Source organism: Antennarius striatus, chromosome 14, assembly GCF_040054535.1.
Source record: "Antennarius striatus isolate MH-2024 chromosome 14, ASM4005453v1, whole genome shotgun sequence".
NCBI lineage: Eukaryota > Metazoa > Chordata > Actinopteri > Lophiiformes > Antennariidae > Antennarius > Antennarius striatus.
The window spans coordinates 15,421,022-15,434,749 of NC_090789.1; the positions used below are offsets into that span (position 1 = coordinate 15,421,022).

The window sequence follows — 13,728 nt, forward strand, 5'->3', positions numbered from 1 at the left end:
CATTTTTTAAATGTGAGTCATAACGCATATTTATTCATTGTACAAATGCCCCATTGCCAAGGTCTTTAAACCTGCCCTTAAATTAAGATCTTTCCGTTTCGATTAAATTACTATCAAATATTCTGTTTTCGCATCCAGAGCTTTAACCCTCAGTAAAAGACAAACAAAAAAACAACAACGCTGCAGCAGCTGCTGCTTCTGTGTCTGCACCGAGAGAAACAAGGGAACAGTCACCATTAAAAATAGAATCAAGTATCGTTTGGCTGCCGTTTCTACCGTCCTCTGTTGGCCGGTGTAGCGCAGCATTCGAAAACTAAATAATTTATGTTGTTTGGCAAAAATAAGCTCAATGAAATAAAAAAAAAAGAGCACAATTAGTGTTTATATGATAAATAAACAGAGGGACTCTGGCTGACTGCTCACAGACATGAGGAAATCTGCTGAGAGGATCGACTGCTGAGGAATGGCAGTGATGCACATTTTCACACCCAGCATGTAACGCTGCAAATTCATAGATCTGTGAACTGCAAACGTCTGTTGACACGTAAATCTGTCAGTTCTCGACATAACACGAAATCCTTCAAGCCAATTGGTGTTCCGAATTAACAGAGAGGGATGCTGCAGCCTCAGTCTGCTGTCAGCCCTATTATCTTCCACATGCAATGTTTGTGTCATTTTTCTGCTGATGTTTTCCGCCGCATCAGGAGGACTCGTGTCACAAAAGCCTTCTTTCTCATTCATTCCCCACAATGGGATGCAGCCACAGACTCCTGCTGCATGATGGGCTTCATGTGATTAACACCTCACGATGGATCAATTTGGTGGCTGAACGATTTGTTTTATGCTGTGATTAAAACCATGACTGGGAGAAACGCCGCAGCAGACACTGAAGTTGTTTACTGCAGTGACACCAAGTAGCCGGATTAGAGCCTAAAAGTCAGTCGACTAACACTTACACAACATCCGACGGGCTGATGACAGCCATACCTGCATGGAACCTTCTGTCTGTTCTGTGACAAGCAGAGTCACTTCTCTACATGTTTCTGAAGACTCTTCTTTCAACTGCAACGTGGTGAATATCAGAACTCGGCTGGCTGACATACTGGCTGTGATATAACGTTACAGTACGTAACGTCGCCTGAGAGATATTGTTGCCCTTCTACCATAAAAATGTGCACATGTGGAATTCTGAAAAAAAAAAAGAAGCAAGCCATAAAATCCAAGTGTAGTTCAATTAAAGAAAGCTTGTTTCACAACGGACAGTCTCCACAAAGTCTGGATTTAAAAGTAATGACTTCTAATTTGTGGTCCAAGAAACAGCCCACATTTTTATGTATTAAAAGAAACATGAGGGATTAAACAAACTGGCAACACAATCAACTTAAGTGATGGGGAAATAGTTTGGTAATAACGTAGAAAGATCATAGTAAAACAAAGGTGGAGGACCGAAGCAACCAAGTGAAGAAATTGGATTAATAAATCACATTTCTGTCTTGTTAAAACAGCTCTGATCGTCTTCTAGAGGTTTACCTTTAAGAAACTGGAGGTTTCTCCTGACGTGAGAACTTTCCTGTCCTGAAATACAGCTTAGAAAGACTTACAGTAGATCAGAAACCTCTGCTGTAACTGAACAATCCTTCACATTCAGGCAAAAATCACCCACCACTGTGAGAAACGCAGGAGAGCGAGCGCCTGATTGTGTTTCAGGATGAGTAGGAGGGAAATAATCAAACTATTTTAGGCCACACAACACATCTGCTGCCAACCATGTGTCATGATTCATTTCATCCATGTTTAGACTTGCATCTAATTCAACCATTTTACCAGCTGACAATGAATGCATCACGTGGAAGTTTAACGCACACTCACCTTTTAAATTCTTCGGGTTGTTCTGTTTGGTCCGCGGCATCTTTTCCCACCTCAGCTCACAGGTGCATCTTGGGAGAAGTGGATTCTAGCTTTGGAAAAGTTGACTCCTGAGCCACAGTCTGGGTACATCTGCTGACATCACACACACACACACACACACACACACACACACACACATACACACACACACACACACGTCCAGTCAGAATGAGGACGAAATGAAGTCACACCAGATAAATAAGGTCGTCGGCTGCCCTGTGGCGTGGATTCCTCTCCTCTCTCTTGGCAGCTGTCTGCAGGTCCTGGACAGACACCGACTGAGTTCATTCCTCAAAGAGATGCCGCCGCTGGACTTTTCATTACAGCCTGCTCCTCTCTGAACTCCTCTGAATTAAAAAGCAATGCAGCAACTGACTTCTGTCAGGCAGAGGTGGGAATGAGTTGCCCCCCATATCAATATAACCTCTGCAGCAGCCGCTACCTGCAGCTCTGACCTCAAATGAGAAAGAGAGGTGGAGGATGTTCTCCTGCTCACAGGAAACATCTGGACGACATGTCAGAGGCTGGCAGACACCACATGTTCGTCACTCTGATGAATGTCAACGCAGATGATGAGTGATGCCAAACCCCAAAACTGTGATGACCACCCAGCCGCTCAGGGCGGCTGGGTGGTCATCACACATTAAGAGAAATCCTCTGAAGTTCAGTCACTGCAGAACTCAGATCATTGATGAGCCTGAATCATCTTCTGATGGCTTTTGCTGCCCTTTCACACCATGATGAATCGGAGGTTTGCTACAGGTTTCATGCAAAATGTGGTTTGCAACAGCAAAACGAGACTATAATGTGGGTGTTGGAAGTTAAAATGTTAGCAAGATGTCAGACCCACAGAGCTGCAACAGCTTTGTGCCATGCATGAAAAAAAAAACACAAAGAGGACACACTCACCTCTGCATTGACAGAAAAATCACAAAATCATAGATTCCCATCTGATCAAAATCATCTCTAATTTTGCTTCCCCTTGCATCATCTCCACCGTGCCCCCCCCGACACTTCCATCCTGTCACAGTAATGCATGTTGCAGAGAGCAGCACTGCTTTGCCCCCCCCCCCCCCCCCACCAATATTACATAACACTTACTACAACTGGATGATGATTTCTGTCTCCATACAGTTGATGCATGTGGCGCTAGAGCAATGACATCATCTCAAGGTGGATGTCGGTACAGACACTGTGTGCTCCCGATCGCAAAACACACACACACACACATCCAGGTGACACGGGAGAAACACGACGCGCAGCAGCTCACATCGATCCGTCAGGGGAGGATGCGCGGCGTGGATTCGGTGCAGGTTCGACGTCGATGGGTGATGAGGAGAGAGTCATCTTCCTCTATTGGTGGCTGTCAGCCCGAGTACGTGCCTCTCTGTGCGTGTGCGTGTGCGTGCACACAACTATGAGGAAACACCCCGATACTGCCACGATCAAAACATTCCACATGTCAGTGACTGAGGGAGGGGACGTACTGTCTGCGTCCCGACCGCGTCGGGGTCGGAATGGAAACGTGCAGGTGGACAAGGTGATGGATGCGCTCACCTGAGGCTCAGATAGCCCCACGGAGAATGAGGACAGCAGTGCGGAGACGCACACGTAGCCACGTATTGACGGTGTCTAAACGCGTGTCATATAATTAATAAGGTTATCAGAGAATAATATAATAGGGATAAGATGCATTTTTTAAATCCACATTAGAGGACAATAAAGGTCCCTGGCTATTTTGGCGCAATCGTTATAAGGAACGATGGACGGGCGGAAATGAGTGGGATTTAAATGCGTGGACTCAAGTACGCAAACACAACGCACGGGAATAGCGCGTTTTGCGCCTGTAGCAACACGTGAACACCCCTGGATGTGAGGGAGGAGCCAGGGAAAACCCCTCACCGTCTCCGCAACGGCGCTCGGGATGGGACACTTCCTCCTTGTCCAACAAATCCCGACCTGCCTCCACACATGCCCGCTTTCCCACAACACCAGCACAGCCGGGAAACACGCTCCGGGTGTCAGGAACAGCCTCAAGCTCACCCACGGTGCACACAAAAAAGAGTAGCAACGAGCGCGGCGCGCAGAATTACCACATATCTCACGTTGCCTCCTCGGAGAGCGGTTAGGTGACGGGGGGGGGGAAACACTAAAGCCACAAAAGCTCACCTGTCCCCACGACATCAAAGTCAGAAGAACCGTCAAAGTTCAGTGCTGGCTAAAACCGGACGAGACACACAGAAAACAGCATGTCCGACTCTCCGGCTGCGCTACCGACAGCGACCTATAGCAGAGTGACAGAACCCCGCTGTATGTCTGGCTGTATGTACAAAAACACGCAGAGAAGCAAATCAAGCACACCCACAGTTAATTTATTGATACTCACAGGTGCAGCGTTGTAACACCTAATTGTGTAAAGAGGAGGGGTACGGCTCTGTTTCTCGCTTCACCTTCTCTCTCACTTTCTATTGCAGGAAACCGACAGGCCCACTGACGTCAACGGGGGTCCCGTCTCCGCCTCTCAGACATGGAGTGTCCTCTCCAAGCAGCGGGGGTATCCCGACGAACGCAGCGTCGCCGACCGTTCATTCTGACACCGAAGCCAGCGCTTCACCCTCGCGTGAACACGTATTCACTGGGCCACGCCTCCTCCACCTCTGACGGTCGCGTTTTGTGACGACTCCTTCCTAGTGGAGCAGCGAGGAGTCGCTGGTCGTGAACTCCCTCGAAGGAGCCCCACCCACCCTCTCCGCCGCACATAGTTTAGGACTGACGGTTTTCCCGGAGGTTCCTTGTTGTCAGGTCACGTTGTACCCCTCCGCCACTACCGACCGGGCTTTCCCTTTCTCAGTCCCGCTGCAGGGACTCGCCAGCGGGCTTCTTTAGACCGGTACCCGCGGGGGGAGATTTAAACACAAAAAACCCCCAAATAGATTAACACCAGTAGACGTGTTCATATACTCGTCTCAAGAAAAAAAAATTACAACCACTATTAGAAATGTTCCGTTTTTATTTGTTGTTGGTTTTATGTTGTTGGTTTTTTTGTGTTGAGAAAAACTCCACGTTTTAAATGTTGAAAATTACAAAAATACTAGAGTGAAAGCACAACAAAAAGGTAACATAAATCCCATTTATTCCCAATTTTTTTCAGACATAAAAATATCCAAATCATGTGTCATTAGTAACCCTTTGAAATAATCAATCATGCTTTTTTGAAATTTTCATGGAAAAGTAGGTGAAAAGGTGTGTTTTATTATTGGTCACAATTGTGACCGGTGGGATAATGTGTTGTACAACCATTCAAAGTATGCATAATAAATTAGTCATCCTACAGCAGGGCTAATTAAACTAAATTGTTCAAGGAGCCATTTTGTCAAAAACCCAAAGGGAAACCCTGGCTTTCATACTGAACATGTTTTTCATTTACAGTATACCTTTATCTCAAATCACTTTCAAATTATAACCTTTTGAAATCATGATATTGAAATTTTATATTTTCTTGAAAAAACTCCAGCGCTTAAAGGGTTAAAGAGTGTATACAGTAGTAAATAAAGTCACCCTACAGAAACCTAAACGGCTGCCCACACTCCCCCCACCCCACCCCTAAACCAAAACAGCAAAAGCACCAAAAGACAAAATAAGAAAACACTCATCCAGATATTTCAACACTTTAGTGCAACTTTTAACATCAATTAGTGCAACATCAATTTAGCGCAACATTAACACCAACAAAAGACAACAAAATATTTTCAAGCTTTCAACTTTCAAGCAGGGGTTATATTGACTTAAAAAAGGGGGGGGGTAGCCATTAATAACATGTTTTCAAGAATAGCGCCTTTTCACTCTGCAGTCCATGATACATCTTGAACCACTCAATGTGTAGTGGTGCCTTGCATTTCTCACAAGCATAGGTAGTGCGCTTGTCACAACGGCGACATCTCTGGAAACGCTGCATGGTGTTTATTGGCCAGTGCGAAGCATTATCATATCTTGCCTGATCTTCAACAGAAGCAGCCATTAGAGATCTCCTTCCGTGGCTCAGTGGTTTCGTGCCAAAGCTTTGCATAAGGGAGACTGTGCGACGAAGCGTTGGAAGGTTAGCAGGTCGACGGTCCCTCCCATGATGTCTAGGTAAAAGAGGTGGCTGTTCACAAGAGCACTGTTGAGTGCCCATGCAAAGATGGGCCACCACCACTTCTTCGACCTGATTGAAATGCTGTATCTTGAAACCTGTTGGTCATGAAGGTCAACACCACCCATGTGCTTATTGTATCTGCTGATACAGGTTGGTTGTTTGACTTTCTCAATGGCATGCCGCTGCCTGTTCCCTCCTCATCGAGGAGAGAAAGTGTGGTGAACAGGTTGTCATGGAAGAACTTGCAACCTTGAGGCCCCTGAGCTTGCTCTGCCAGTCCGAGGACAACACTGGGTTCCTGACCAAGCCCTGTGTCAGGGAGGAGAGTGTGCAATCCATCATATGGCTCCATGTGGTACATGTATCCACTGGATGAGGCAAGGCTCCATAGCTTGTAGCCAAAATGAATTGGTTTACCCCTGATGAATTGTTTACATCCATGTTGGCTATAGTATGGGATCATGCTCTCATCCACTGACAGACATTCCTGAAATTGCATGACTTTGTATGACTGATTGAGCTCAGAGAAGATTGGTCTAACCTCTGCTTGGACTGCCTCTGCTGGCAGCTGGTGGCTGCTGAGTTCTCTGACTGTCCCCTACGGCAGGTAGAGACCCTTGAGTCTTCGGACTGGCTCCCCTGGCAGCTAGTGGCTGCTGAGTCTTCTGGCTGGCTGTCATTGTTATGTTGTGGTGTTGGAGGGCCGGTATTGTGGATGGGAGAAAGGGGTGTGGTGATGAAGTCACCGTGTTCGTCATCTTCATATCATCGTCATATTATTACTATTATTAGTGTTAATATTTTTTCTGTAAATATTATCATTATTATCTTTCCCTGTCTTATTTTTCCTCAATGCACATTTTCTGTATATTTTGTGTAATAATTCTGCTGTCTGTCTGTCTGTCTGTCTGTCTGTCTGTCTGTCTGTCTGTCTGTCTGTCTGTCTGTCTGTCTGTCTGTCTGTCTGTCTGTCTGTCTGTCTGTCTATCTATCTACTTGCAGAAGTTCAGCATTTGCGTTCAGTAGCCTGGCTGGCAAATGGCCTCTTTGCCCCTCATAGCCCATGTCTGACCCATCGCTATCACAATCAGTTAGGACAGCCTCTTTCTCACTTTGAGGTATCAGTGCAATGTTGCATGTCTTTCCTGGGGGCTCATCTTCATCCAACATATCTGGTATTTGAGCCAAAGTAAAACTGAGAGATAACAGGAGAGAAAGAGAAAAATGTGAAAAAATGTGTGTGAGCATTACCCCCCCCCTCCCACCCACCCCCTCCCATTGGGGGGGCAATTGGTCTTGGACTAATCAGTTAGTGCTGTATGTAAGTCAATTCAGATAAATTTCCATTTTAACATACCTAATTAGTATTTCTATAGCCATATGCAATGTATTATCCCACCGGTCATTATTGTTGGCGTTGACATATTTGTTAGTTTTATGATAACACTGAACACATTTGAATAATTGCAATGACTTACACCAACACTAGACACCTTAAACAAGATGTGTACTAAAAATCCTTGTCTTATCTTTATGTTAAGATACTTTACTAACCCCGCGGTGCACTGGCGTTGTGCCCGGAGTGTCCTCCGCCTCACGCCCTATGCCACCGAGATAGGCTCCGGCTCCCCATGACCCACTGCGGCGGATATAGCGGTGGTAATCTGAAGTTGACTGACTGACTTTACTAACCTTTTCTTTTGGGCTCTTGAATCTGCCATCCTTGTTATAATGTACTAATTTTTATATTGTATTTCCTTATGTTTATTGGTGTTTAGTGTTTTTGAATGTTTAGTGTTTTTGAAGTTTCATCTAATGTAAAATTGTAAAATGTTTGAATGTGTTTTTGCAAGAATAAAAAAAAAATCTCCTCTTGGTGCATACAGGAAGTAAACAGCTCTGGTCATGTGACAATTTTAAGTGAACATGTGACACTGCACAAGTGTCTTTGGGACCCTTTAAGCTTTTCAATAATTGCTGGAAATGCATGAATGGATCATCTGGTAATATTTTATAGTCTCATAAATGAAACAAATGGTGGGATTAAGTATGCAGAACGATTCTTTGTAGAACACTGGTTATTGATTACACGTTGTGATGTGGTACTGTGCTTTAATGATGCTGTTAGACAGCTTGTGAGATCTCCCACTAGGAGTTTATTTGATTTCATATTAATGGAATGTGAATTTTAATTATGTTTTGTATCATTAATTTCAATCAACTAAGTAACTGAAGATATTCATTAAATTTATTAGAGTTAAAACATGAATTCTGGCCTCTGAACTGCAGTGGTGTAGTATGAGGAAGAAGAAAATAGAGTTACCTCCATCTTGGACTGGAGTAAATATGTTTTTGAGTAAACACAACTGTTTCCACTTTTTCTCCTGGAGTCCTGTTAAATTTTAGTTAGTCTGTGAAGAGTTAACAAAGGAGATTTACTTGAATGCAATACTTGGGTAAAATGTTAATTGGGGAAAATATTAAACAAGAAAAATACTTTCTTGTTTAATGGACATATATGATTAAATAGCGGTACAAAATGTATTGAATGACAGAAAAATGATGGCTCCTTACACTTGGAAGTATTATTTGTGGTAGCTGAGAGTAGTATGCGTATGAAAATCATCTGATCTAGCATTCCTTTTCCACCCACATGTTGAACTTATTTGCTAAAAGCCACATTTCAGTTTTAGCTTGGATGAAACTGTAGCTATGGGCATTCTGTGTGTGAAGAAGGCTAAATGTCAAGCGTAAACATACCAGTCAAACTAGCTGCAAATTCTAACAAAGAAGACCAGTGAGCTTCAATTTGTAGAGAGTAGAGTAGAGTAGAGTATAACTTTATTGATCCCTTAAGGGGGTTCCGTCAGGGAAATTAACATCCCCGTCACACACAGCACAGTGAGTACACAAAAACACAGGAAAAAGCACACAGAAAGCACCAGCACATAGAAAGTAGTACCAACATCAAATAGAAAGAGTAATAAATAACCCATCACGAATATACAAATAGAAAATCATAAATGGGCATAAAATAAATAAATAAATAAAAAAGGCCTACTTAGGCATGGGTAGATTGAAATGTCTATAGTGTTTGCTATTTGTAGAGGAGTTTCTATACGCTATCTTTTCTATACGCTATCTTTAGTTTTATAAAAGCACAGGTACAAAATATTCCTGTAATTTAGCCTGTCAAATGAGCTAACAGCTAACGTTCTACTGAGAGTGGTACTGGGTTTTCTTTTTGTTTTTGGTTTTTTTTGGTCAAGCTAGCTTTGAGCCAGAGTAGCTTAGTTGCACACTGACCAACTTAAAATGTTTCTGCAGGAAACTAAGATTAGTCATTTTAGGTGGTGAAAAGTGCAAATGTCCTCCGCTGTGACCGCTTGCACAGAAAAGTTATCCTTGACCCGCTTACAGTTAGCAATACTGAGTCACTGCTGACATCAGGAAGCTAAACGTCCAAAGACATTTTGACATACTTCTCTTAATAATGCCAACCTACAATTAGAATTACACATATATAATTTTCGTAGGAAAAATTTTAAGGGCTGCTAATGTGATGTAAGCTAATGTTTGCTAATTAGGCTAATGGTGATTGTATGGATTGTGCATTTGTCTTTGTACACCTGTTACAGTTGATAATAGTCTTGGTAACGAGAGTAACACTCACTTTTGCATTAAAATACTAGGTCTTTTTTTAGTTTTCTGGGTACCGTGCAGCCTTGGAGGAGGTGGTCTCAAAGTTCCCCTCTAGTTTTGTATTTTGTTTAATTAGCTGAGAATAATACAAAAGGTGAATACACATATAGAGTCAAATCTTCAAAGACCTTTGTGAATTCACACTGAATGTTCCGTTCCCCTTCATTAACTCATATTTTCCACAGTAGATGTACTGTAGCTTATAGCACGTCGTTTAGACGCCTACAACTCGTGAAAAAAACAAACCAGCAAGGAGAGAAATTTTATGAGTTTCTCAGTTTCACCTTTCTTCCAATAAAAACATGACAATACCATGAAACACAACCCTCCATAAAACATGCTCTGACAGCCTGATCTGTCCAAGATCTGTGAAGAAAAATGGATTGCTTTAAAACTGTGAAAATATCTTCATTATAATTTCATGATTTTATTCTCTGTGACCATTTATTTAGTTGTTGATACATCCGTCTGCAGCAGAAACAGGTTGCCAGGGTGAACTGGTGCGAATAGTACCAGGACACCATGTTACTATTTTTATCCAACATTGGTCAAGCTGTGATACATCACTGTATAAAAAAGGTTGTGCTATATCAGAAATAGTTCTCAAATAAATGCAAAAATAAAATAAACACAAGTTATTAATTATTTAGCTCCTTGAAAAACAAAATATTAGCAACAGTATATGATTAAAATATCCATGTCTCTGAGGATGCATCACAATATAATTATCACATGCTAGACTAGAATTTATTTCAATTAACCACAGGCACATTTGTTTTAATCTTTACTGTGAAAACAGATTACCCAGATTATGCAGCCAAATTGTAACCTGAGCATTTTTTAATTGTTCATGTCAAGTAGCCCAAGTTTCTGCAACACCTATCTTAGTGTAACTCTGTCACCAAAAGAAAGTTTGCTGCAGTGAGGCAGATCTACCCATTAATAAAACATTGTGTGACATCCGCCCACCACCTATATCACAGGCTTCTTATAAGCTGCAGAGGGGGGCTCTTGGCTCAGGGAGCATTATGACTCACCTGTTTCAACTGCATCAATTTAAAAAGGAACATTTGAATAGTGGAACATTTCCCTGCAACAGCAGAGTGAGACGTTGTCTTTTCACAACTAGCGAATTGAACACTGATGCAACGATTGATGTCCCTGTTAGATTTACTTTGTGTGAATGAATGAGGGGCATTGATGACTTTGTGCATGTGAAAGATGTTCACTTTTTGACTGATTGATAGAAATAAATGCTGTTGTCTCAGATGCTGCTCTGTGCAGGATAAAAAGGACAATGTTTGTGTGTTTTTGTTGCAAAGCCAAGAGTAGGACAGTTGTTCATTAATTGAACCCTCACTTCCAGTTCTGTTCAACTAAAGTTGATATGGGCAGTGATCAAAGATGTTCTTCTGGTTGAAGTTGGGCTCAGTGTGTCCACATGTGTCTTAAAGGCGCAACAGAAGTGAAGAAGTCCCCTTGAGTTTGCAGTGCTAGAATAATGAGGTCTGCAATGACAGGGGAGCTGGTGTGGCCTCAGGAAAAAATCCTCTCTCCTAATAATTCACCACATGGACAAATTATCAGACCTTCCACTCTCACGTGTCACATATGCACTTTACAATGGCAAGAGTGACACAGATAAAGACAAATTAAAAAACAAAGAAATATTTTTTGTATTTCTGATCTAATCTACAGACATAGTGTGCCCATAATTAGACAGTATTCAAAAATATTAAACGGTCTTTGTTTATTTTTATTAAAATCTGACTATGTATTCTTAAATGAAGCAAAATATGCAGTGCTCACGTGTAATCCTGAGCCAATAACATCAATCGATCTTGTCATTTTAGAAGGACAACGTTAACATTAACGTCACAGGGGCGGCAGTGGCTCAGCGGTAGAGCAGATGCCTCATATACAGATCGCCCCAGCCATCGGCGGATCGAGTCCAGCTCCCGCCATGATGCCACCAGGAGTGTGAGCTGACAGTGGGAGGTGTCAGCTCACCTCCTAGCCACTGCCGAGGCGCCCTTGAGCAAGACAGATTGTCCCACCTCAGCTGTGTATGTCTGCAGGTCATCCAGCGTGATCATGGGCCTCTTGGTTTCTTCTCTGCTTAGTTTCCTCCTTGTTTGGGCTGAAAGTTTAGAGGGACAGCCAGGTCTTGGTACTTTTTCAGTGGTTTTATGCTCTCTCCATTTTGATATTTTTGCTCGCACAGTGCTCCGGGAGACGTTTAAATATTGTGAAATCTTCTTGTATCCCATTCCTGCTTTGAACATTTTCACAACTCTATCTCGGACCTGCCTGGTGTGTTCTTTGGTTTTCATGATGCTGTTTGTTCTCCAGTGTTCCTTTCATAGACCTCTGAGACCATCACAGAGCAGGTGCATTTAAACTGAGACCAAATGAGACATAGGTGCACTCTGTTTGTCACTGTTAGTCATTTAGGTCAATGTGGATCATTCAGAAGTCATCATGGAACTTCTGGAGTTCTGGAGAACAGGGGGCCAATACTTGTACACGTCCTACTTTTCAGTTTTTTATCTGTAAACACAATATAAAATGTTGAATAAATTTGGTTCCACTTCACGACTGTGTCTCACATGTTGTTGATACTTGAAAAATATTTTCAGTTTGTTATCTTTAAGTTCCAAGCCTGAAATGTAGCAAAATGTCAAAAAGTTCTTGGGGGGGCCAATACTTTCTCAAGGCACTCTATGTCACCAATGACGTATGACCCCAATGTGACCACTGGATGCGGAAGCTGCTGCAGCGCAGATTTTAAGGTTTTTTGACAAAAGGAATGATGGTAGACATCTAAAATGTTTTTCTTCTTCTATTTTTCATATTGATGAACAACATATACAGTATGTCACTTAAAAATTATTTTAGTGTCCCTTTAATTTGGTCTCTGGGCAGAAGGATTGACTCTCGACAGTGTTAGAGGCAGTTTTCAAAATACATGTGCCCTGTTTTTTTTAATTTTTCAAACTTTATCTCAGATTGCCCTCACACGTTGAATTGTTGTTCCCTTTGCAGAAGACAAATGAAACTACACAGACAGTTGGCCTTTTCTCATTAGTTTTCTTCTCATCGACTCATACCTCATTCAGATTTTTCCATTTCCAACACGCTGGTTTGTCTCTGATGTCCTTCAGTTGATCTGACTGATTTACAGTTTCCCAAATGAGCATAGGATACTGTTTCCTAATGACCATATCTCCTCCGGGAGCTGCCACCTTTTCGTGGTGGGAGAGTTTGAGTGCCCGAATTATCCCAGGAGCTATGTTGTCAGGGGCTTTATTCTCCTCTTAGGGTCTCCCTTGGCAAACAGGTCCTAGGTGAAGGGCCAGACAAAGAGCAGTACAAAAACCCCTGTGATGAAAAAAAAAATGAAGGACCATGATATCGCCATGTATGGCACAACAGGGGCCCCACCCTGGAGCAAGGCCCAGGGTTGGGGCTCTGCCCACGGGGCCCGGCCGGGCTCAGCCCAAAAGGACGACGTGGGCACAACTTCCGGTGGAGTCACCATCCGCGAAGGAAACCATAAGGGACGGGTGCAGTGTGGTTTGGGTGGCAGTTGTCAGTAGGGGTTTCGACGACCCAAACCCCAGACAAAGAGTCTAGGGACATGGAATGTCACCTCGCTGTTGGGAAAGGAGCCAAAGCTTGTGAGGGAGGTTGAGAGGTAACGACTAGATATACTGTAGTCGGGCTAACCTCCACCCACAGCTTGGGCTCTGGAACCCAAACCTTTGAGAGGGGCTGGACTCTCCACTTTCCTGGTGTTGCCCAAGGTGAGAGGCAGCAGGCTGGTGTGGGCTTGCTTGTAGCCCCACAGCTCAGCCGTCATATGTTGGAGTTCACCCTGGGGAACAAGGGGGTCATGTCCCTGCGCCTTTGGGTTGGTGACAAGTGTCTCACTGTTGTTTCGGCATAAGGGGCCTAATGGCAGTGTGGAATACCCGGACTTC

At 43.2% G+C, this 13,728-nt stretch overlaps 1 protein-coding gene across 2 annotated transcripts in view; it reads right to left on the reverse strand.

Annotated features, from left to right (window-relative positions):
* Positions 1-4,448, reverse strand: part of hivep1 (HIVEP zinc finger 1) — a 51,374-nt gene extending 46,926 nt beyond the window's left edge. Inside the window, exons 1-2 of one of the 2 annotated variants that reach the window (XM_068333426.1) lie at positions 4,295-4,448; positions 1,870-1,998 (exon numbers count right to left, since the gene is read on the reverse strand). In XM_068333426.1, the coding sequence (XP_068189527.1) occupies positions 1,870-1,909 (40 nt within the window). In that variant the 5' untranslated portion in view covers positions 1,910-1,998; positions 4,295-4,448. Of the gene's footprint in view, positions 1-1,869; positions 1,999-4,077; positions 4,206-4,294 lie in introns of those variants that run through there. The other variant, XM_068333427.1, reaches the window with a different exon arrangement.
* Between the last annotated feature and the right edge of the window lie 9,280 nt (positions 4,449-13,728).